Genomic DNA, 26,637 nt, shown 5'->3' with positions numbered 1-26,637 from the left:
AGGTGAGTGGATAAACAAATTGTGGTTCATTCATGCAATAGAATACTACCCAGCCATATAAAAGAACCAGACTACGAATACATGCAAAAATACAGAATAATCTAGAAAACGTTATGCATCATGTGATATTTATCTTTCTCCGACTGGCTTATTTTGCTTAGCATAATGCTCTCCAGTTCCATCCATGCTGTTGCAAATGGTAAGAATTCCTTCTTTTTTACCGCAGCGTAGTATTCCATTGTGTAGATGTACCACTGAGTGGAGGGGGTAGGGGGCAATGGGGGGATAAGGACATATATATAATACCTTAATCAATAAAGAAAATAAAATTTTTAAAAAACATTATGGAAAAGACAAGAGTATGGAAAACTTCCAGCAGAAAAGAAGTTTTGCCTCTAGTTCCTCCTCTTGTGTCTACTAAACATCCTTCCAACATGGTGCTGACCATACGTATCTGGGTGCTTGTGTACCCAACCAAGCCCCTTGAAGGGCCCGGCTTATCGCACAGACAGAGGAGGAACACTAAAATGTATGTTGAATAAGAGTGACAGAGACGAACCTGGAGAAAGAAATTGAGGGAGAGAGACACCATCCAGCAGGCATCTGGGCCATGAACTTAGAGGAAGTGGAACTGGCAAACCTTCCTGTTCCTAAAAGCCAGCCACAGGGAACGTGTAAGTGCATCCTTAAGGCCCCTGTCAGAGAGAGGAATGGTTCCAGGATCATACAAGCTGTGAAGACACGCAGGCCTTGATTGGGGTGAGGGCGGTGGACTCTCCCTATTTTCACAGATACTCTCTGTGCTGGGTGGGGAGGGGAACACAGGCAGGGGGCTTGGAGAGTTACAGAGCAGGTCCCTCTAGGGCAGTGATGGCGAACCTATGACACGCGTATCAGAGGTGACACGCGAACTCATTTTTTTGGTTGATTTTTCTTTGTTAAATGGCATTTAAATATATAAAATAAATATCAAAAATATAAATCTTTGTTTTACTATGGTTGCAAATATCAAAAAATTTCTATATGTGGCACGGCACCAGAGTTAAATTAGGGTTTTTCAAAATGTTGACACACCGAGCTCAAAAGGTTCGCCATCACTGCTCTAGGGTGATTCTGGAAATTTGGAGCAATCACTCACCAGGAATGGACTCAGTTTTGGTTCATGTACCTGCTTCCCTCCCAACCAGCCAGTATCTATGACCTGGTATCACTTTCCCAAGGTAGGGATATTGGGCTTTAGGGAAGTGAAACACATACTTACCTCAGCCCTCTGCCCTTGAGAGAGAAAGAGGAGGAGAGAAAGGAGGAGAAGAGAACATGGGATTTGAGGTCAGACAGACCTGAGTTCAAATCCTGACTTCACCTGTGTGACCTTGGGCACATCACTTTACCCCTGAGTCTCCATACTCCCAACCTAATGATCAGGCTAAGAGCAAGAGCTCTGGAGTGAGGCTGCCAGAGTTTGAATCCTGGTTCTTCATGTTGGCTGTGTGATCTTGGGAAAATTTAATTCACCTCAGTTGTTGTGAGGAATAAGTAAGTTAACAAAAGTGCTAGGTTTTGAAGGGTACACAAGGCTTTGAACCTATGGAGGGTTTGAAGGCAAAGGGAGAAATGTGAGCAAAGCAAGAAGTGTGTGTGTGTGTGTGTGTGTGTGTGTGTGTGTGTGTGTGTGTGCGCGCGCCCTTTCTTTCCTTTATGGTATCAAGGGTAGCAGGGGTGGCCGAGGTTTGGTTGCTTGATATCTAACTTACTGACTCAAATGCCGTGGCATGTTATGGTATGCTGGGAGGCTAGTGTCCTGAGTTCCAGTCCCAGCTCTGTGCTTACTAAGCTGTGTGAACTTGAACAGTCCCTTCTCTTCTTTGGGCCCCAGCGTCCTCATTCGTACAATGAGGACCCAAGTGATTTCTGAGAGCTCTGCAGCTTGGATGCCCTACGTCATTGTTTCCATTCTGTTTTTAATTAGTCCCTCTTGCCCTCCTGGTCCCAGACCTCCCGTGAAGAGACAGGACACAGGGCTCTCCCCTAATCTCTCCTTTTCCTGGAGTTCAGTCTCTGACCAGGAAGTGGGAAAACAGGATTTCCTCTGAGGATGTTCTCGGTGACCCAGACAGTTCCGGTTTGGGAAGCAGAGAGGAGATAAGGAACATCACCCAGGCTTCCAAACCCTAAACCCCCTTTCCATGGGTTTGATGTTTTTTCACACTGTACTTTGAACTCCTTAAAAACAGGGAATGTGTAATTCAGAGCTGGAAAAAGGCGTCTTGGTATCCCTTGGAACAGATATTATTAATCAACATTTTGGTGGGGAAAAGGGAACTCTCTTTTTCTTTTTAAATTGTGAAATGCATTAAGCATTGTAAAAAGTAGGAAAATCTCCTTTTCCTCATCTATACCTATGGAGGCCCAACTCTAATGATCTTTTATGGAAGCCTTCCCCTCCTCCGGACTTGTAAAACACTCCTCATACCCTGTTTCTGAATCGTTGTTTATATAATCACAGCATGTCAGAGACACATGGCTAACCCCTTCACCTAAAAAATTGGGAAACTGAAGCCGAGTGATATGAGGTGACTTGCCCAATGTCACAGAACTTGGGGCAGAGCAACGTGAAGAATCCACTTGTTGCTGACTTCTAATTCAGTGTTCTTTCTACTTGTATATTTTATCCCTTTACCTATCTTTGGTTTCCTGTCCCCAACCCCCTCCTCCAATGCTGTACCTATTCATATCTCCATGCTTTCCAACAAGCTATTCCCTCTATTAGAACTGTCACTTCTTTCCCTTCTCTTCCCTCTAGTTCCTGCAAGATTCTGGAAAATTCCAGCATTGTCAGAATAACCCTCCTCCAAGCTTCTCTTCATCTATTCTCCCATTTCATATAGGAGCACCGACCTCTCAGCATTGCTAATGTTTGCATGTCTGGCTCCATTAGATAGAGTTCCTACAGGGCAAATTTGTCTTGTTCATCACCTTATGCTCAGCACCTCGCTCAGTGCCCAGCAGAACCAACATTAGATACCCGTGGAATGACTAGGAGTGAAAATGGTGCTGATGGGGATCGGAAGCGCGGAGGGAATGGCTGCTGCTGGGCTAGATGCTATGGAAGGACACTAGATTGTTAACTATAAGTGTGTGGCCTGGTCCAGTTATACCTTGTCTTATCATCTGAAAAAAAGGGGTTAATGATACTGCCATATATATTTTAGTCCGGTTCTGTAAGTACTAATAAGAGGGAGTATGTGGGAAAGCGCACTTTGAAAAATATGTGAAATAGTCTATCAACCTAAGACATTATCATGGAATTTATTTTGCAGCCACAAAGGCCTCTCTCATCTAGGAGGCTAACAAAGGTTATGAATAATGTCTAGAAAACAAGGGCACAGAAAAATCTTTTGTTCCTCCAATTTCCTGGAGCCCTAACAGTAGACTTAAGGAGGTTACCATGATGAAAATCATTGAAATGAATCCTTTAATATTAACATAACATAGCTGGGGTGGCCTCCTTCAGGGCTCTTGGGTAAAAAAAAAAATAGTCATTTCTGGTCATGGCTAAAGGGCAAGGGGACGCCTTCTTAGGGGGAAATATGGCAGGGCAGTGTGGAGGAGTGTATATTTGAAGACAGCATTGACTGTAATGCTCAAAATCATCTGTTTTTGTGTTTTGTGGGGTTTTTTTGTTTTTTTTTGTAGGAAGCTCTTCCTGAATTCCTCAGGCCTCAGAGAAGCTGTTTTCCCAGTGGCTTAATAAGAACTTGAGCTCTGGAGTTATACTTGAGTGTGAGTCTCTCCTAGCAACTTACTTGGATAAGTTACTTCCCTAAGGCTGTTCCCCATCCATGAGGATGACAATCACCAGTTGGGGTCAGCAGGGACTTAAATGAACTAACACATATTAAGTACTCTGCACAGTGAGTTCTAAAAAGGTGGAAGCTATCATGATTACACTGCTGTGGCTTTGTCTGGATCACTCATTTTGTCTTTTCATCATATACTGTTGTGTGACTGCTTTCAGGGTGTATCTGTTTTCCCTAGTCTTCACAGCTGGCAAAGGACAAGGCTCATGTCTAACATGTCTACATCCACTTCTGCAGGGCAAGGCGAAGGACAAATGACCATGGAGCAGTTAGCCACCAAGGGGCTCAGAGGTTGAGTTAGCGGACACTTGGTATGTGTGTGTGGGGATGGAGGGCGGGGGGTAGGCCATTTGGCCAGGACCCAAACTAGTGGGTATGCTTCTGGATGCAGAAATTCCACTGTTTCCTTATTTCATTTGAAGTAGCACACCCATATCTATAAGCAGCATGCTGGGGACTGGATAAATGAAAAAAATTCAAAGAAATATCATTTGAGAGACAATCATCTCAAGTCTTTTAATCCAATTTTCTCAGTACTAATGCTTTTTCCAAAGATGCCTAAATGCTATCATAGCAATAGCTTGCCAAGTAACCTACCATAGTAAAACACTCTTCTTAGAGAACTTTCTGTAGTAAGGCTTCAGTGATGGTCCCTCTTCTCTGGAAATGCATTTAGTAGACATGTTTTGAATGAATTAATCTGCAGTCTAAAATCATTCTCCAAACTGCTTAAGCATCCTACCAGAGGCCTTAAATTAGATGTGGTGATGGAATTTGATTTTGCCTAACAAGCCTCAGGTTCAGTTTTTATTGTCCAGATAGAGGGCTTCTTATTTGGTGTGGGTTCCCAGTGATAATGGTATTGTTAATGAGGTTGTCAGTTAATTCAGTAACATCCCCTAGTTTTTTGTTCATTAATGTGCAATATAAATTGTACCTACACTCTCTTAGGTGAAACACTGAGGGCTAAAGTTACAGAGCACATAGTGCTCTGTTAAAGTGTGGCATTGACAATTCCATTAAAATTTTACTCCAATGCCCGACTGGCATGGCTCCGTGGTTGAGCGTCGAACTATGAACCAGGTCATGGTCTGATTTCTGGGTTGTGGGCTAGGTCCCCAGTGAGGGGCAAGCATGTAGGAGGCAGCCAATGATTCTCATCATTGATGTTACTGTCTCTCTCTCCCTTCCTGAGATCAAGAAAAAGATTTAAAAAATTTTTTTTTAATTTTTACTCCAATGAAGTCCATAGGTGGACTTTCATGCTACTTATTAAAATAGCTAAAGCTTCAAACAATGCCTATGGAAACAAAGGGAAACACAATCATCATTGCTATTTACTCATCTTACTTTTAACCTGAAAGAGCAACACTGAAGGAAAAGATGCACAAATGGGTCCCTGGCTCCAGTGGGGAACAGCAGAGCGCTCTCATGTTGCTATACTTGGGCTTGCTAACTATAAAATATCAGATTATTATCTCAGAAAGCCCCAGCTGGGTTGGAAAGTATTTAGAAATCCAAAGTCTGTATCTTTCCAACTTATACATCAAGCTTAGATACTAGTATAAGGCAGTATCTTCATTTAACTTCAGCAGAAGAGCTTTATTTCTCAAATGAATCAAGATTTTTTCATTTATATCTAGAAATAACAATTTAAAACTTAATATTTAAGATGAGGGGAGAAGGGAAGCAACTATTGATACATTCAACAACTTGGATAGATCTCAAGGACATTATGCTGCGTGAAAACCAATTTCAAAGTTACATACTATGATTCCATTTATATTCTCAAAATGACAAAATTCCAGTGATGGAGAATAGGCCATTGGTTGTTAAGGTCAGGGTTGGCAGGAGGGTACAATTAGTTTCTTTGGGGTAATGGAACAGTCCTTTCTTTATGGTGATTGTGATGACAAAATTTCATAGAGCTAATGTGATAATGGTATAGTTAATGAGTGCATGTAGAAACTTGTGAAACCTGGAAGGTCTGTTTTAATTATTAATATTATACCCAATGTCAATTTCTTGATTTTAATCATTTACATGGATATGTAAGATATTATCTTTGGGGGTTGCTGGGTGAAGTGTATACTCTTTACTATTTTTGTAACTTTCTGGGACTAAAAGTTTTTCTTTTTTTTAAAGTGGAGAAGGATATGCTATAGCAGAGAACAAAGGAGTACAATCAATCTAGACATTTTTATTACATTTAATAGGTATTTTAGTTCTATTAAAACATTTGAAAAACTCACAAAGTTTATAAAACACTCATACCCAGTAATTCTTATTCTGCGATAGGTAATATATAACCCACCATATAGCAAAACTTTTACTTCCACAGGATTTAACAAATAGGGATCTTAAGAGGATATATACACTCCTAGAATAAAAAGATCTTAAATTATTTTACAAAACTTCCCCTTAAATTTAGTAAGGATTAATCTAGCTAATTTAGTCAGGGTCATGATAACTTTATTTTATGTTCTTTTAGGTGATACTGGGCAGATGTAGAGAAGCAACATGCTAGGAAAACAGACTTACTTTTCAAAATGTATAGTATAAAGAGCAGTTAGGATCCAGAGTTGGATGGTGTCTGTTTACCTAAATTTGTTGAAACAACTAATCTTAGGGGTTTTTTTAAAAAAAGGTTTCAGTGACACTGAAAGCTCTCTAACACAGAGAACTTAGCCCTCTTACCAGCCAGCCATCTTACAATCAGGTCACTTGTACAGCTCTTTGCAATCAGCTGTTATAAAAAAACAACAGGATGCCCCATGTTTAATTAGGAATCCCCAAACTACCAAAGGGTTCTGGCTTCTCTAAGTATCTTCAGAAGACACCTAATCCTCATATCAGGGCAGGGAGTTAAAAAGTTTAAAATAATTTTGGCAACTGTCTGAGACGCTTAACATCTAAGAAGGTGCCTACAGAATCCATACTATTCATTTGCTTTAAAGTTTCAGAAGGTTTCAAACTTTCAGGAAAAAATGGCGTGTCCCTTTCATTTTCTTTCTCAGGATGTTGGGTAAACTCTGCTTTTCCAGTTCGGAGATTCACTGTAGGACTTGATTTAAGGTTCTTTAATAAAAAAGCTGGGTTTTCATTCAACTGCTGTGCTGCTTTTGGCTGAACAACTTCATTTGTAATATTTCTCAATACTGGCATATCTGTGGGGGTGCCCAAGGATTCACAGTTATTACAATTAATTATTTCACAGGCATTCCTAAAAGGCTCCTTCTGACAATCCAGTTGCTCAGGTATGCATGTGGGATTCTGATTCAATAAATGTTCACTCTTGTTATCTGTGTTCTTTGAAGGTTCCTCTTCATCTTCACTATTGTCACTGCTTTGTATAAGTCCATATCTCTTCATATATTTTTTGGTTGCAAAAGACATGTTGTTTGGTGAAATTAAACTAAGCCCCACTGTGCTTCTGTCTGTATTAATATGCAGAAAGCTAAAGGATGAGTCACAGTTATTTTGATTTGATCGAGTGACAGACAGTTGTGACAGCTGATTTTCATTTAAATACTTCAGAGCTATAGCATTTGCCTCCATGCTCAAATCCACACTGTTAGGGCTTAAGCCACTCATGCCAACATTAGCAAACGACATGTAGTTCAATCCAGAGATCACTGCTTCAGGGCTGATGCATGCCAACACACTGAAAGACAAAATGGAGTAGGCCATCATTTTATCTTATTTTGAATACCAAATAGTGTTATTCTAAATGTATTCCATTCTAAGTAACAAAAGGTCTTCAGCTCTAAGGATTATGGTGCTTTTTTATCTGAATGCTCAAACACCTAAGTTTTGATGACCCAGATATATTCAAGGGATAAATACGATAACCTAGAAGGTAATCCATGATTCTCAGACTGAAAGTGAAACACAAAACACAAATTAATTTTCCTAAATTTAAACATCAGTCATGGTTTTAAGAAAAAATACAGACCCCCAAATGTAAAAGTCATTGGTAAAGTAAATATTGGTCAAGTATAAAACAATACATAAATAAAATAGAAAACGTATTTGATAATATAACATAACAAGCTCTAGTAAATAATTAAGAATATTAAATTTTTCATAGTTGAAGAGATTCTATGTGTAATAAATAAACATCAATCAGTGTTTGGATATATATTTTATTGATTTTTTACAGAGAGGAAGGGAGAGGGATAGAGAGTTAGAAACATTGAGGAGAGAGAAACATCGATCAGCCGCCTCCTGCACATCTCCCACTGGGGATGCGCCCGCAACCCAGGTACATGCCCCCGACCGGAATCGAACCTGGGACCCTCCAGTCCGCAGGCCAACGCTCTATCCACCGAGCCAAACCGGTTTCGGCTACACACTGACTTTCATTAGATATAACCTTCAACTCACTTTGGCTAGTGTTATCTCGTTAATGTTAACTAATTGACTTGCCTTTCCCTTTATATCATATATACAATAATAGCTGCTAATTTTTATGGATGCCTTATTATGCGCCAGGCACTCTGCTAAACATTATCTTATTTAACCCTCACAAAATCCTTCCTCAGAGAGGTCATCCATATTGAATATCTCAACTTTATCGTCCACTCTAATACCTCACATTTCCCTTCCCCTACTTTTCTGTCTTCTCCTTAGCACTTATGGCTATCTATTAACTCACATTTCTTATTTATTGTCTAGCTTCCTCAGGAAAGTCCACAAATTGCTGTCCTCATTATAGTATCCCTTGGTGCCTGGTAGCAGGTACTCAATAATTTACCAAATGAATAAAAGAAGTAGGTACTATTATTACATTTATTTTACAGTTGAGAAAACTGAAGAATAGAGATTTTTAACTAATTTCCTTAAGTTGAGCAGCTAGTAACAGGCAAGCTGAGATCAGGTCTGCCTTACTTTCTGGGGTTCTATAACCACTGGTTATTATACTGTATTCAGCAACTTGTATTTTTGCTATCTGTTTTTCTGTTCCCTAAAAATTAGAGCCCTTTGTGTTCTACTTGTTGTGGTAAACAGTATATTCTAGGCCAGCAGTTCTCAACCTGTGGGTCGCGACCCCTTTGGGGGTCGAACGACCCTTTCACAGGGGTCGCCTAAGACCATCGGAAAACACATATATAATTATATGTTGTTTTGTGATTAATCACTATGCTTTAATTATGTTCAATTTGTAACAATGAAAATACATCCTGCATATCAGATATTTACATTATGACTCATAACAGTAGCAAAATTACAGTTATGAGATAGCAACGAAAATAATTTTATGGTTGGGGATCACGACAACATGAGGAACTGCATTAAAGGGTCGCAGCATTAGGAAGGTTGAGAACCACTGTTCTAGGCAAAGAATAAGCTATGACTTTCCATATAATTCAATGAAGAAATTCAGCCATTTTATATGTGCCAGCCACTATGTGCATCCTTACCTCTACAAAATCCAAGTAACTATCAGGTATTTTCATTCTCATCGTTAATATTCCCTGAAACCAGCGATCTCATCACCAAGCAATGGGAAAGCATGCTTAATTCTGCTGGTCCTTATAAAGAATTCTTCCTTAACCTTCTTGGTACTTAATACTTTGGAGAATGAATAAGATGAAATACACACTACCAATTTATCTAGATATTATACTTTTATGATGTATTATAGTGATATCTTCTGAATATACAGTCCTTTTCTACTTTCTTTGCTTATTTACTAAAATTATACGCAATTTGCATGTTAAATCAGAAAATATGCACAACCAGAAAAATACATATCTATAGATAATACTAATGTAAATAATTTGAAAAATAAACTTCTAATTCAGTAAGTTCATTATATACTAAAATATGTTAATTTCAATGTTTCACACTAGAGACATTAAAATAGGGTGGCCACTGTGAAGAAATATATTACCTAAAAACTATTTCCTAAAGGTAGCCATACTAAAATGTAAGGGTTCTATATAGATAGCAGGTGATCTGTGCATTCTAACAGACGTTATATAGCTTCTAAGTCACAAATGCTACCTCACTCTCCCACACTGTTGGAAGGAATATAAACTGGTACAACTATTTTGGTGGCCAATGGCAACATCTACCAAAAACTCACATGCACATATCCTTTGATCCTACTTATGTAGGAATTTATCCTGCAATGATACTTGTAGAAGTACCTGTAGAATGATTTCACTAAGCTTTGCTTGAGATAAGAAATAAGAGACTCAGACTAAAAGGCCATTAATAGAGGACTAGGGTTCACTATATTATAGTACATGGGTCCCACAGAATATTATGCAGCTGTTTAAATGCATGAGAAAGAACTGCATATGCCTATAAAAATAAGCTATAAATGTTAAACAAGAAAATCGAAATCACAACACACATCACCATTTGTATATACTTGAATATTTCTAGAAGAATATAAAACAAACAAGAGAAATAATCTTGTTGGAGGCGTCTGAGAAGTTTGGGGAGTAGGGGCTTTTGTATTTTATCTGATATTCTTGTGTATTATTTGATGTTTTTTAAAATCATGAGACTATTACTTTTGTAACTAAACTACAGCAACAAAAATAACGAACAGAAAACATGCAAACCTTAATATAATTTCCAGATTTTATCATCTTTAAAAACAAGTATTTGCTAAGGTCAACTTTGATGAAGCGGGATCTGAACAGAAGAACATACAAGCTGGAACTGGTAAGCCTCATGTGACTATACTCTTGCCTTTTCGATGGCACAACTGCCTACTATCCGGATGCTGGTATAGACCACTGATGGCGAACCTATGACACTCATTTTTTTTGGTTGATTTTTCTTTGTTAAATGGCATTTAAATATATAAAATAAATATCAAAAATATAAGTCTTTGTTTTACTATGGTTGCAAATATCAAAAAATTTCTATATGTGACACGGCACCAGAGTTAAGTTAGGGTTTTTCAAAATGCTGACATGCCGAGCTCAAAAGGTTCGCCATCACTGGTATAGACATTATCCCTCCACGAGGACTTTCCAGACACCAAAATGAATAAAAGCTCATTTCTCTTTTCCCAGGACACCCAGAGATTTCATGGACATCTTTAACCAGGAGACATCCCACAATATCTCTGTAATTACTTACATAACCCTCTCTCCTACTAAAATGAAGAATCTAAAAGGTAGAGATGATTTCTTATTCATCACACATATAGCAGACACTGAATAAATGATAAATCAATTGAACTGAATGACAAGCTTATACCTGTTCTCACGAGACTGCTGCAATACATCTAAAATTTATTCATCATTTAGAACAAATTTTAAAATTACCTGGCATGATCCACTTTATGAGCATTTTTCTTTACTTTAGTGGGAGAATCAATTTTTACTCCAAGGCTTCTTAGTTGCTTCAGGGTTGCATTAAGAACACAATCTTTGTCCACCAGTCCCGAATCATGTTTTTTTTTCTTTGCATGGTAAACATTTTGGGTTCTGGTGCGTTCATGGCTGATAATTACTGCTTTGGTAGATGGTTGCTCAGTTTCTTTGGATGAGTTATTTAATAGGTGGTTCACTTGACCCTGATGAAAAGAAAAAGGACATACTTGAAAAATCACTATTAACAATCTTAGGAAATAATAGCATAAGGCCACAGAAAAGCAAAATAATATCTTCCCAAGTTCTAAAGTAAGTACATTTGTAAGTACTATTGGTTTTTTAATAAAAGCAGCCCATCCTAATGAATAATTTCATCAGACCCTAGAGGAAACTTAGAATATCTGTTCATGGGTGGTGAGCACACAATGCAATATACATATCCTATATTATAGGAATGTACACTTAAAACCTACATAATCTTATTAACCAATGCCACCCTGGTAAACTTAATTAAAAAATAAATAATTCTCAATATCTGTGAATAAAGTTTCGGTACTGATTTAGAAAGAAAAAAGAATGTTCAGAACTTGTTCATTTTAAGACCTTCAGTTTTAAAATTGCTTGAGTACCATTTTCCAGTGTTTTCAGGACTTATAAGTAAATTCTTTATAAACAAAAGTTTTAAACTATGCTTTCATGTTAAAAATGGTAATGTTTCAATTATACATTTTGTAGATCTTTGCTACTTTCAGAATTTGACTTCTTCCTTTTCTCACTGTGAGTGAGAATGAATACCATCTCTGTCCTCCTGGTATTAAAGCGCATTTCATTTCCTAAGCACACAGCTGCTCACATCAGTCTAGGTCGGACCTAGCAGGCAAATAATGTGTGTTCATTGAGGAAATCTTATGGCCCTGTGAAGTAAGCTTAATTAGCCTTCAATTTTAAATGAAGAAATTAAATGTTCCAAAGTCTACAATGTGGATGAAAGTGGCAGCCAGGGCTTTGTGACCTTTATGTTCCAGTTTACATTCTAACTTTTCCAAGACACCTATTTCCTCCAACCAGAATTATCCCTTTTTGGTCTGTGCTGCCTTTGCTTACAGCACTTCTCCACCTGCCCTAGAGCTGTTTGTTCCTGGTATCCATGTGTTATTTCCCCTGGGTTCTCAAAAGCAGAGACTGCCATATTCATCTTTTATATTATCTATTTTACTTAGTTCACTTTCATAGACTAGGCTACGTATTCAATAAAATGCTGCTTACCTAAACCGAAATCAGTAAGTATTATCACAAATATTCTACTTCTTTCCAATGTTCAAACTTTCTGCAAACTCTTGCTTGCTTTTTATGGTACTAACTTCAGTTTGAATTTGGCCTAATATCAACTTTTCTATTTTTAAAATAAGGCTTTATTTCCTGGCTATGTAAGTACCTGACAACTGGAAAAGTTATAGTAAATTACTGAATTCAGGTTATCGTAATTTATGAAAAGCTAAAAGAAATAAATTATATCATTAATTTGCAGAAAATTTTTTCAAGGTCCCAATCAGTTTTAAAGGTAGGAAAGGCTTGATTAGTATATCCTAGACTAAATAACTATCTCACAAGAGAAGAGATGCTTTACATTTTCTTACCAATAAATCCTGGTATATTTTCTGGTTATCTGATGTTTGATGAGGCAAGGGTTGTTGCATTACTTGCTCAATTTTTGGTTCCTCTGATGTTACAGAGTTGTTACTAGCACCCTCTGTGGGTCCACTCTGTAAGCACATGCTTGTGCTCTCTGCCAGCAGGGAATTCGGAAAGAACACAGGCACATCAGGTTCTTTTCTCACAACTGGAGAAGAGCTGCTAGAAAGGATATAAGTATACGATGTAACTGTTAGTTCTCAAGGTGCCTTTCACACGTACTTGAAGTACAGTAACTCTGGAAGAAAGAGGTAAGCCACAAGCAGTATTCTGGTTTGCATTTTTAGTTCTCAGTGATGAACATCTCATCTTGGTAGGCTGTATATAAGCTGGGTCATGATACCTTTTTGAGTTACGTTATTTATAATATATTTAGACAGCTTTCTTAGAAAGTTGGAAAACAACCTGTTGATTTCTCCTGAACTTGATGCTTTTTAGAATTTAAAGACAGGAAAGGTTTAATTCATATTTTTTAGATACTCTGAAAATTTTAAATATATTATTTGTTTACTTCAAGTCTTAAAACAGTTAAGATACTTGTCAAATGAGAGTTCCTAAGTTGACATTTATAATCACATTACATACTTGGTGGTATTTTTCTTCTTTATGCTTTTATGTATTTTTCAAATGAGCACTTTTACTTTCAAAATTAGAATACATATTTATAAAATAACTATGGAAAGCATTATTTAAAAACATTTCTTGTAAGAACAGTAATATGTGGTGATTGTAGAAAATAGGGAAAAATAATAATAAATGTTAGCTGGCAAAAAGGGCCATACACTCTTTTGATGCATCATCTCATATACTCTTTATCAAAAAGACCTCTGGGATAGACACTACATTTTATCCTAATTTGACAGATGAGGAAACTGAGGCACAGAGGTTAGTTAGGTAACTGCTTAAAGTTACACCAAGTATAAAGAAAATAAAAGTCACAGGTAATATAATACCTAGAGATAACCTGTTAATTTTTCAGTGTTCCCATCTATACTTTTTTCTATAAATATGTATTTTCTCTAAAAAACTGAACCATATTATAGCTTTTGAAGCTGCTTTTAAAAACCTAATATTACATCATGAGTATCTTTCCATTTCATTAAATATTCTTAAAAAGAAGTTTTGATCTTTACATAATGTTTCATTTTATAGATAGGGTATGAATTTTCTAACCGTACCTGTTCTTTAAAACTCAGCTTATTTTCAATTTTTTCCATACTGTTTAATTTTAACTTGATATGAAGTGCTAAGCACTCATTTGGTACATGATAATCTCAATAAACTATTCGCTGAAATGAATCTCTGTAAAATATCAATTAAGATATAATTCTACATGTATATAAGCCAAACCAATGGACATGGACAACAGGGGGATGGGAGCATGAGTGTGTGTGTGTGGGGAGGTTGGGGGTTAATGGGGGGGATGGGACACATTTGTAATAACTTAATAATAATAAAAAAAATGAAAAAAAAAGATATAATTCTAAAGAAAAAAGTCAATAAATTTGATTACCTAAAGTAAAAAACCATTACATGGCAAAAAACATCAAATAAGGTCAATAGACAACTGACAAACTGATAGAAAATATTCACAAAATATACCACAATCAGCTAACATCTCTGCTATATAATGACCTCTAGGAACCAATTTGGAGTGATTTCCAGGATACACTGCCAAGTGAAAAGAGTTTAGGAGAGTATCTATGGCATGCTACTTTTCTACATTTCATGTAAGAAAGAAATAACATAAAATACAGATATATAAGCTCATTTGTATAAAATAAATATAGGAAAGATAAGCCAGTAACTAAAGAGATCCAATGTAAAAAAAGAAATGGAAAAAGCAGAATTTAGAACCAAGGTAGCCCAGATGAAAAGGAAACAATTTTCTATGTGTATATCTTTTTACATAGCTTGGTTTGTTAGAACCAGAATGATGTTTCACACACTGAAAAAACAAAATCAACCAGAATATGGAAGGACCTCAAAATGGAGTACAAATAGTAACACCTAATGGCAATGCAAAAAAAACAACATAATGGAACAGGGAAGAAAAAATAACTTTTAAAAATAACTTTTTTAAAAAAAGGTATTTTCACTGAATATTGTAAGGCTAAAGATAAAAACTATACACAAACATACTCTAGTAAATTTACTCTAGTAAAATTCAGGATTTTTAGTAATGCTGAAACTACTTTATGTGTACACTAGGACTGAAAGACTAGGTAATTGTAGTGTACATAACGAGAGCCAGGTTTTTCACTGTTGGGGAAAGAAGTTTTAAATAAGAAAAAAGGGTGTAGGATTGGAATCAGAAGACTGGAATGAAGTCAAGGATTTTCAAATACAGATAGATACGTATAGAAATAAATGTAGATGTAGATGTAGGCATGGGTTAACATGCACATAGGAGTTAGATCACCAAAAGAATCTTAGAATTTATATAAAGAAAAAAAGTGGGATAAATATTGAGTCAAAGAGACCTTACTTGGATACAGAAAGTGGCTGATTAAATTCTTCTTCCACAACAATGTTGCTCTCTTCAAAACTGGGAATATCAACTGCTTTTAATGAAGATGCACTACCCGGAGTGCTTGTGACTTCATTATTAATATCCACAGAAAAATTCATGTCCTCACTGGAAATCTTGGTATCATCTTGCTTCAGCTGAGAGCCAGGTTCTTGATGATCACCTGCTGCATTCCAAAACAAGCTAGCACCTGGAGATTAAAAGTTTTAGATAATGAAACAAATATTCCACTACAAAAATAATTCTCTGACAAACTTTTGTTACGTAAGACTATATTATTTTAACAAAATTACTTAGAACTGTTTTCAGATTATATTTCCTTAGAAATGTCACGAAGAGTTAAGTGGAAGGTGAAAAAATAGAAAACTGGGGTACAAAGGGGGAAGGGCATATTCTGGGCCCTGATTCTTCAAGAACAATGGTTCTCAACCTTCCTAATGCCGTGACCCTTTAATACAGTTCCTCATCTTGTGGTGACCCCAATTTCATTGTTACAAATTGAACATAATTAAAGCATAGTGATTAATCACAAAAACAATATGTAATTATATACGTGTTTTCTGGTGGTTTTAGGCGACCCCTGTGAAAGGGTCATTTGACCCCCAAAGGGGTCGCGACCTACAGCTTGAGAACCGCTGTTCAAGGGGTATGGCTCTTAAGTGATATGTTTTACATATTAAGGTTCTGAATACAATTTGGTGTGTGTGTGTATGTGTGTTGATAACTGCTGCTCTAAAAAACAGAAAATATATAAAATACAAATCCTTAGGCTTTCTGATTTTGACACTTAAATGCAATATTTATAAGGTTATATTAGGGATGTATCAGACATATGTAATATAAGGCATGTATTTAAAATCAAATGTTTCCCTAATTTTATGGATCAGTTGCATAATTTATTTGCATGTATTACTTGGTTGCTATTTTTCTTTGTCAACTCACTTAATTTTTACCTAGCTTCATCATTTCCAAGAAATCATCGATTAGAAGAGTTATATTTTTCCCCAATACTTCTAAGAATATACCTACAAAGTGTAAAATATTCATCTGTATACCACCCTAAGTCATCTTTTGAACTCAGCAGTATACATTCTACAATTCAGGAAATACGGCTTTATAAAGTGATTTAAATAGTTAAAACCAAAAAGTAAATCCAAGTCAAAATGGACTCTACTTTGTGGCCCACTTGGATAATTTTATGAAAATAATACAAGAATGATTTAATCTTGTATTCACCTAAACATTAAAAAGTTTTAGGGGCAATTTTGAAAAAGTTACATAAGCACTGCTACTCTTTCTGAATATGTATCATTATATATTCTTTGGGGAATTAAGTATTATTATAGAATAAATGTGCTTCTAAGAGCCATTTAATCCAAATAATAATTTATTTTTCTGTATATAAGTAACAACTCCGAATATGAAGACATAAAGTTTTAAAATACTGAATTCTATATATATCATGCTTGAAAACATTTCAAATCATTTCAGAATATAAGTTCAAATGTGAGTAACTTTACTCGATTATCACTTATTCAGCACACATTTAGGTGTTATGTTGTTCCAGATGCTTAGTTTATGACATATACAGATGATAAACAACTGTAATACAGTTATGTACAGAATTTTACAAGAGGGCATAAGAGAAAACTGCACTTCTGGTATGTTTATTTAGCTTACAATATCCACAGCTCCTTCACCACCATGCGTCTACAACACTCACACACACACTTTCCCTGGGAACTGTCACCCCTGCAATTAACTAAAATGGAACCCCAGGAGATATGTTCCTGTTATGTGATTCTCAATGCCCTTACCATTGAATCAGACAATAAAACCTAACCCAAACTTGGCCATTCAGGTTCTCTGCAATTTTTTCTTTAAATGTATTTTATTGATTTTTTTAAAGAGAGGAAGGGAGAGAGATAGAGAGTTAGAAACATCAATGAGAGAGAAACATTGATCAGCTGCCTCCTGCACACCTCCTACTGGGGATGTGCCCGCAACCAAGGTACATGCCCTTGACCAGAATCGAACCTGGGACCCTTCAGTCCTCAGGCCGACGCTCTATCCACTGAGCCAAACCGGTTACGGCAGGTTCTCTGCAATTTGATGCTGGGATTGACTTGGTTTGTGCTTATGCTAGAACTACGTAACACATAAACTTTGGAACTCTGGGTGAGCTATATTTTGTAATGTAAAGCAGTGAAGACTGCAGGAAGAGTTGAGTAAAAGAGCCACAAAGAATAATTGGGTGGTCCTAACAGTACTCTAGTTTCTAATTGTCTTTTTCCTGAAGTCTAGCCCCATTCTTGGCCTTGGCTTTCATGAAACATCCCCATTTTCTTGCAATAAATTCTCCTTCCTTGCTTAAATTAGTTCAAAGTGGTTTATGCTGTAGCCAAAGAACCTACACTGAGTAATACAATTTATGAATGTGCATGAAGTTTTTGCTACCCTACTCTTTGCTCCCCTCCAGAAAAAGAATATAGAAGTCTGTCTTCATTCTTTATTATCCCTCTTAAATTTTTATTCTCTGGCTGAAATCTTCATCTGTCACTTTTGCAAGTCTTATGTCATCAACTCACCTCCACTCTTCATTTCCAAAGTAGCTCAATCTCAACAGATAGGACTAAACTCATCCTCTCTCCTTGGCTTCTCTAACTTGCCTCCTTCTGTTCAATATTATCACCATTCCCTCTATCATCCAGGCTTAAAATCCGGGGGTAACTTTTATTTTAATTTTAGAATAATTCTAGTCTTATAGAGAAGGTAATAGAGTTCCAGTATATTCTTCATCCAGTTTCCCTTGATGTTAACATCTTATAATACCATGATACATTTTTCAAAATCAAGAAACTAACATTGGCACATTGCTATTAACTAAAACTAGAGACTTTATTTGGATTTCAGCAATTTTCCCACTAACGTTCTTTTTCTGTTCCAGGATCCAATTTAGGATATGACACTGCATTAGCTTTGAATCCCCCTCTTCCTCAATGGCTATATTCAATCAGTTATCAAAACTTATTAACATCTTACATGACTCTTCCTCTTCATTCTTATGACCACTACCCTATGTACCAGACATCTTGCTGGAACCTGAGGACACAAAGTTGTTTTTGAAGATTTCATGGTTGTGCCTTCAATGATGCTTACCAAATAAAGTAGATAGTCCTTTGTAAAAGATGTAAAAAAGGCTCTCCTTAACATTGTAATATAGAGTACTGAACAACTCAGCGCCCTGTGTTTCTTTACTGAGCCCATATTATTTTCTCTACCCAATCTGTTCTGTCATCTCTGAATTCCACCTACTAAAATTCTACATACGCTTCAAGGCCCAGATTCAATAACAGTGCATTGATGAAACCTTCCCTGATCTCTCACACTACAGATGGTTTATCTTATCAGAATTGGGTCCAGCCTGGGAAAGTAGCAAAACAATGTATTTTGTTATGTAGTTTTATAACTATTTTCAGGTATACTTTTACTTCATCAAGAGAAAAATTACACAAAAACTTTAAAAAGTTATACTTCATTACCTTGGTCTTGGTTCTATTTGTACCATGCACCAATTTCAATGTAAAAACATTTTAAAGTAGACATGAAAAGCATTTTAAAAAATTCCTTACAAATTAAAAAAAAAATTACCTGTGCTCACAGCAATGCTTACACTTTTTCTCATGTGTAAACCAGGGGGTGACTGTGCTTCCATGGAAACCAACTCCACTTGTCTTGCAGTCTGCCCCTTATTTTCAACGTTAGTTGTCTGAGGGGAACAGGATTGAAGAGACTGTGCTTCCAATAAACGCTGAATCTGTAACAATTAAAAACATACTTTAAACCGACAGTGAAGTAATCAACAAAACTGACAGCTGAGTTTAAATATGAATTACATGGTGCCCCAGTTATAAATATAACTCAACTTTAACTATATTTTCTAACATTTCAACTAGATAATACCATAAAACTTATTCAATGTAGAGAATCATTATCATTTGTTATTAAGAAACACTTTGGGCTATATATAAGTTTAAAAGTGAAAACATACAAGTGTTTGGATTAGCATTCTTAAATTTTTTTTTAAATTTTTTATTACAAAGCGTATTACATATGTGTAATACATATGTGTAGGAAAACTGGACCTGCTGTTTCCCGACACTCCCTCCTCAGTGCCCACCTGGTGGGTGTCCGACAGCTGTGAGTGCAGGTACAGCGCGGGCCCCTCTGCCCAGCGTCGGTTAACTCGGCGACTGTTTACACACACGGTCTGACCGCGAGGTGTGTAAAATATACTAAAAAAACACAGAATTGTATACTCTAAAGGGATGAATTTTATCGTATGTGAATTATACCTCAATTTAAAAAGGAGGAGGGGACGTTTTTGGTGGTGGAGCCTCAGCTTTGCTACTTAATATAATATAATCTATAAAAATATAAAAATATATAAATAAGTATATATATATATAGTCATAAATATACTAAAAAAATGAAGTTTATATTCATCAATCCCCCAAAATCTCTATACCCATTAACAGTCTCTCTCTGTAGCCCTGGCAACCAAAAATTTTTGTCTCTATAGATTTACTTATTCTGAATATTTCATATACACACAACCATACAATATGTGGCCTTATTATCTTAATTTTTCACTTAGCATAATGTTTTCAAAGTTCATTCATGCTATAGTATCTATCAATACTTTATTCTTTTTGATGAATGAATAATATCCCATTGCATGTATACGTCACATTGTGTTTATCAATTCATTAGTTGATTGATATTTAGGGTGTTTTTCATTTCGGGCTATTATAAATAATGTTGTTATAATATTTATATACAATTTTTTGTGTGAATATTTATTTTTGATATATACTTAAAAGTGGAAGAGCCTCTCTTTCTAAACAATGTGATTTTCCACTTCCCTATAAGTTATACTATTGTGTTCATCTCACCTCATTAATTTTAGGTTAACTTTATTAGTATAGAAAAATAAGTATTATTAATAAATTGTTAAAATCAGTAGAACTTTAAACTGCATTAACACAAAATAGTTTATGTACTTTTAGGAGATAAACTAGCTGTAATTTGCTGAGTACTTACTATAGCCAGGTCCTACACCAAGTACTTATATAAATATATAAAAGTCCAAGTGACCGAATGACTGAACGACCACTATGATGTGCACTGACCACCAGGGAGCAGACGCTCAATGCAAGAGCTGCCCCCTGGTGGTCAGTGCGCTCCCACAGCCAACCTCCCACTGTCCCTCCCTCTGGCTGACCAACCTCCTTCGGCCCCTTCCCCCTAGCGGACCTCCCACTGCCCCAATCGGCCCTGATTGTTGGCCAGGCCGAGGAACCCCACCCATGCACAAATTCATGCACTGGGCCTCTAGTACATGTATAATACACATGATGAGTACATGTAATAGCAATCACTACTCAAAATTTACAGATGATACAGTGAGGTTTAGAGAAATCACCTATGAAACACTGTGTAGGAGACTGATTATAAAGCTATGGGGATTAAATTGAATGGTATTGGTGCTAGAATAGATAGGCAGATCAACAGAGCAGAATACAGCACCAAAATAGATGTAAACACATGATACTTTCATCATACAATACAAACGCATTTCTAAATCACTAAAAAAATATATATTATTCAATATATTTATATGGGGCCAGACATCTGAGAATTATGAAAAATACTTATCTCGCCTGGCCAGTGTGGCTCAGTGGTTGAGCATCAACCTGAGTTGTGGATTTGCTCCCCACTCTTAGATGGGCACATGCAAAAGGCAACCAATCAATGTGTCTCTCTCTCATTGATGCTTCTCTCTCTCTCTCTCTCTCTCTGTCTCTGTCTCTCTCTCTCTCTCCATCCCTCCCTCAATGGAAAAATATCCCCAAGTGAGGATTAATAACAAAAAATTCACATGAGCAAAATATTACATGTATTTAGCATAGAAGCATTTTTTACATCACATTTTATATTATCCAAGTATAGTGATTCAGATAATTGAGATTAGAGCCAGTAATCTATAATTTACATTTTGATTATATAAATCCCAATTTACTGAGATTTTTAGCCTCTGTAAGTTCTTAAATTTGCAAAATGTCATTATCTTTTGGTTTTGTAAAATGCAAACACTATGATTCCAATTTTATAAAACAAAGATTAAAAAAAAATCCCACATGTATATATGCCCATTATACTTATACTTGCATAATTACAGGATCATGGGGGGAAAAATGAAGTATATTTTAGGTTGTTTCCATTTGCACTGGGGTGTGGGAGAAAGAAAGGAAGGAATGATTTGGGGTAGGTATGCAAAAGAGGGCTATCAGTAAGAAAAGGGAAAAAAAAGCAATACTTAGACTTGACTGTGCAAGAATATTGTTAAAAGACTAAGAACTTTGCCATAAAGACCAGAGGAAAGGAAACTTTCAGAATAAAATGAGTGGAACAAGCCTACTATAGATACTAGTACACTAAAAAGGTTCTAAAACTCTTCTCTTAGGGTTAAGTATACATACTATATAGGGTTCACAAACTAGAGCCGTATCAGAATACACTGTGCAGCCCTTATACAGGGTGGGGCAAAAGTAGCTTTACAGTTGTGAGTACGTGCAACAAAGAGTTTATTCTTGTATTATTATTTTACACTGGGGGTGGAGGGGTGCCCCTCAGCCCAGCCTGCACCCTCTCCAATCTAGGACCCCTTGGGGGATGTCCGACTGCCAGTAGTAGGACATCCCTCTCACAATCCAGGACCACTGGCTCCCGCCCGCTCGCCTGCCTGCCTGATTGCCCCTAACTGCTTCTGCCTGCCAGTCTGATCACCCCCTAATAACTCCCCTGCCAGTCTGATTGACACCTAACTGCTTCCCTGCCAGCCCGATCGCCCCCAACTACCCTCCCCTGCTGGACATCTTGTGACCACATGGGGTGGCCATTTTGTGAGGGCATGACGGTCAATTTACATATTACCTCTTTATTACATACGATATGAGCAATTGTAAACCTACTTTTGCCCTACCCTGTATTTAGTTGTCTATAAAAATTTAGTAAGGTATATAGGCTTTTCATTAGAAGCAAAAAATGAAAAGAAAAATACAATTATGTTGTAGGTTAGGATACGCACAAAACAGAAAAATGAAGGCTTGTTTTCTAGACCTGATTCTGCTCCCAATTAGCAATGTGTCATTAGGTAAGTTATTTTCTCTCTCTAATCCTCATTTTACTTATCTGTAAAACAAGGGCCAGAATTCAGTTTCCAAGGCTCCTTCTAGTTCTGACATTCTACAATTCCACTCCATAACATATAATTACTGAAGAGTTGCTGGTTATTTTTCAGAAACCACTTAATACCAGAAATTTTAAAGAACTAAGAAAGCTCCCAGCAAACCTGTGCCTGAAGTAGTCTCAGCTGTCTGTCTTGTTCTGTGAGGAACCTATATGCATCTGGAGATAGTCCCATCATTCCATTATCTGACTCAGTCTTGGGTGTGTGCATGCACACTGCACAAGGCTGCAGGTTATAGGAGTCCACATGTGAAGGTAGTCTTGCTACAGGCGACGGCTCTACATTGATGTGGGGAGAGCAACCACCCATGCTTCCTTGAGGTCTCAAGGCTACAGGACTACTTGAAGAATAGAATGCATTATGACACAGAGCTGGACATCCACTTGGGTGAAATAATGTATGCTTTTGAAGTGCTTCAGACTGGAGGTCTTGAACGGATCCTACGGTAGTCATTCCTTGCCAAGAATTTATTGGACTATACCGAATATGGCCATGATGCTGACAACAAGTGCAAACATTTGTGGAATAGTAAGATGGTGATGGAGGAGTAGGTATCTGAAGTTCCATTGGTTTTCCTGAATTATGAGGTAAAAAAGTAAAATTGTGTGGGTGGGACTGTGGGGCATGAGAAGACTTCCTGGAATTAAATGTGGAAGCTCTTATAGAATACTCTTCTTTGTGTGCACTTCCAGAAGAAACTGTTTGAAGCTTTTCAGATGCATTAGAAGATGGCCCGTTAAGAGAAGATGGTTTAACACTGTTCCTTATCTGGGTGTTCTCATTCTGGCAAGTAGCTAGCTGTTGAATTTTGCAGTGTCTCAAAGGAGTAGTGCCCTGGCTTAATTGATTTGGAAGCCCTTTCAAGGAAGGCTCTCCAACTTCAGCTTCTGGGCTGTGTTTCTCATCATAAAGCTGGGATTGCAGTGGTTCCAAGTGTTCAGACTGGTTAATCAACAAAGGAGGATTTTCATTATTCACCATTTCCAAAGGATTAGGCAGAGGGTTTGAGTCAATGAAATTGCTATCCAAGACAAGTGAAAGTTCTGGAACTGATGGTTGGATCTTAGAAACCTGTAAATGAGAAAAAAAATGAAAGAGGAAAAGTATTTCTTAGGAAAAAGACATATGCTTCTCTTTTCTTAGACCAGTATTTCCCAAATTATATACCGTTACTTATCAAAAAGGGTTTATTCTTTATGTAGAATGTTTTCTGGGCATCTTCTATGTGCTAGGCACTAGTAATACAATTGTGAGCAAAATAAACAAGGTGCATGCCTGAAAAGAATGAAACTAAGCATCTCACAAACTTATATAATGATGGAACTCCTTTTATTGGGACACTGATTAACATTACTTAGGTCACAGATCACAGTATGAGAAACTATTCTACAATAGATGTTTTCACTCTTTCTGCAAAAAAATTATCACAAGCAAAATGCTTCAACAGATTTAGTAGCAAATAATGTTTCTGAATCTTGAATAACAAGGAATCTTCCAATAAATATTTCAGAATATTTCCCCACTCAGCAAAATTATTGTTATTTTTTTACTGATACCAACTGAAAAGAGTTGGAAGAGAGCAGGAAAGAGTAAACAAATATTCACTGTGCTAAATTTGGTATTACTTTAAAAAAATCTTTCCCATTCCTTTTCCTTCTAATAAGCCATTAATCCAATTAAGGCACAACAATTCTAAAATAACCCACTGGTTGGCTGCAATAAAAAAATTATGGCAGGAGATATTAGCAATTTCCAAAAGCAAACAGCATGTTTTCTCAGAATATGGTAGAAAGGCCCAATGTGAAGCTTTAGTGATATAGCATGGAATGTTGAGAAAATATGTTTGAGATATTTTAATATGGGTTAAAAGCACCAGATTCTGAAACCAAACCTTCTGAATCAGAATTCCAGTTTTACTACTTACTAGCTATGTAACACTGGGCAAGTAACTTAACCAATCTGTGTCTCAATTTTCTCTGGGAATAATATGTACTTATGACACATTTATCTACATATATTTACCTGTGAAGAATATATATAGATATAGCCACATACATATAGGTAGATATATCTTAGAATAAAATTTCAATAAGTTTTAGGTTGCATTACTGAGTGCTTTAACATGAAGAGACTTTTAGGTTTCTAACCACCAAGGTGAGTACTTTTTAAGTTCAGTGATACCTTCTGACTCACTGGATGAGGACTAGGAACTGGTCTTGGAGAAAGATCTTCATCTTCAACACCAGAGTCGTGATCATTTATTGGCATTTTCCCTGGAGATAACTTTTGGGCAGACCTAAAGAGTAGAGGGGAAATAAGAAAAAGTCTTCAGTAATCTAGTGTTTGTTCTTTCTTCTTGAAGTTGAAGAAAGTGCTTTCGTAACCCACAGTCATATCTGGATCATTTAACTTAGTGTCTGACAACCACAGATTATTTTTCAGGCCTATGTTAGTTGCCCAGGAGGGCTGGCCCAATCGGACTCATGCTTAATAAAATATCCCTTTGCCTGAATATGGCATATTTACTAGTAACCTAGTTATTCTTAATGTTACCAGAAATCAAAAGTTACTGAGCATCTCGTTTAACCACTTGGAGGAATGTAGAAATAAATAAAGCACAGCTCCTGCCATCGAAAACTTTATAATCTGGTGATAAATATGTATTCACTGTCTTACACCAAAGAATGACAAGGAGAATACAGAATGATATGCCATACACCTCAGTGCAGCATGGATATGACACAGAGAGCCAGTGACCTGAACAGGGTAAAGAGATAGATCGCATTGCAGCAGGAACCTACTGTCAAAGACCAAGATGCAAATTAAAACACTGCCAAAGACCAAGATGCAAATTAAAACACCTCAGCAGACAGCAGGCAGCATGGATGGATGATATACTGACCCCCAAAGTCACAAACTGTTATTTAATTAATATTCCCCAAGTGTATTCGCTTTAAAAGTTTTAAAACAAACTATTTCTTTTTCAGTAGAGAAATTATTTTTGTATAGTAGTTTATCTGATAGGCCCAAGTTTTAAAACTACAAGGAAGGGAAGAAACAAGCAAAAGGCAAACTAACCAAAAACAGGATGATTCTTCCTAAGCAAGATAAATGCTTGACAAATACTTTTTCCCTTTATGTAAAAAATCAACTCAAATAAGAACCATATTAGAGCTGCCACTTCATTAAAATTATCATCCAACTACTGAGTATGAAGGAATGCATTGAAAGCAAAAACATATATGATACATAATATACACAGTTTCAACAGAAATAATTGGGGAGTTAATTTAATTACTCATTAAAAACTAATGAAAATAACTTCAAAGTACAAAGATAATAAAAGTGTATCATTTACCTCTTATTTGAAAGATTCTTACAAACTTTGTTGAAAAACTCTGTTTCTGCATTTTGGCTTTTAGCACTCAGTTCAAAATGTATTGGATTCTTGTCAGAAGGTTCAACATTCTGAAACAAAGTAGGTCATATTTTGAGATGTGTAATTTGACATGTATAACACCAGAGAATTCTATTTACTAGGTGTACCAATTAGTAATGGCAGATAAACATGATAATTTCAAGAGAAACATCAAAAGTGCTTTATTCAAAGTAATGTCCATCGCTAGCTACACATTTCCCCCATTTTTCAGGTAATTTGTGGATTACCATCCCAATAGAACTTTTCTTATTTTGAGGCAAACCATTCAGAGACCCAATTTTCCATTTCTTCATATGTTTTGAAGTGCTGCTCAGAAAGTGTGTGCCATCGATGGGACCAAATGGTAATTTGAAGGAACAAGGTCTGGTGAATACAGAGGGTGGTTAATACTTCCCAGGCAAGATCTTTTAACATGTCTTTAACTGGTTTTGAAGTGTGTGATGGTGCGTTATCATGAAGCAAAA

General features: G+C 36.6%; 1 protein-coding gene and 1 long non-coding RNA gene across 5 annotated transcripts in view; one reads left to right on the top strand and one right to left on the bottom strand.

The window, feature by feature from the left end:
* The first annotated feature begins 492 nt into the window (after window positions 1–492).
* On the top strand, window positions 493–11,033 carry LOC107182709. The gene is made up of 6 exons (XR_001513420.1): window positions 493–674; window positions 3,697–3,783; window positions 4,098–4,171; window positions 7,078–7,117; window positions 10,456–10,541; window positions 10,898–11,033. It is a non-coding gene; the product is annotated as an uncharacterized LOC107182709 (long non-coding RNA).
* The window catches only part of STIL (SCL/TAL1 interrupting locus), a 43,445-nt gene continuing 22,849 nt past the window's right edge, over window positions 6,042–26,637 (bottom strand). Inside the window, exons 10-17 of one of the 4 annotated variants that reach the window (XM_006753363.2) lie at window positions 26,093–26,202; window positions 24,916–25,030; window positions 22,837–23,805; window positions 19,074–19,239; window positions 15,381–15,612; window positions 12,838–13,054; window positions 11,153–11,403; window positions 6,042–7,524 (exon numbers count right to left, since the gene is read on the bottom strand). In XM_006753363.2, coding sequence (XP_006753426.1) covers window positions 6,735–7,524; window positions 11,153–11,403; window positions 12,838–13,054; window positions 15,381–15,612; window positions 19,074–19,239; window positions 22,837–23,805; window positions 24,916–25,030; window positions 26,093–26,202 — 2,850 coding nt within the window. In that variant the 3' untranslated portion in view covers window positions 6,042–6,734. Of the gene's footprint in view, window positions 7,525–11,152; window positions 11,404–12,837; window positions 13,055–14,070; window positions 14,195–15,380; window positions 15,613–18,761; window positions 18,847–19,073; window positions 19,240–22,836; window positions 23,806–24,915; window positions 25,031–26,092; window positions 26,203–26,637 lie in introns of those variants that run through there. The other 3 variants (XM_015562261.1, XM_015562264.1, XM_015562269.1) reach the window with 3 other exon arrangements.

This window comes from Myotis davidii, unplaced genomic scaffold (assembly GCF_000327345.1).
Source record: "Myotis davidii unplaced genomic scaffold, ASM32734v1 scaffold371, whole genome shotgun sequence".
NCBI classification, from domain to species: Eukaryota; Metazoa; Chordata; class Mammalia; order Chiroptera; family Vespertilionidae; genus Myotis; species Myotis davidii.
The sequence above is the reverse complement of the archived record's forward strand: the minus strand, read 5'-3'. Positions and strand labels throughout refer to the sequence as shown.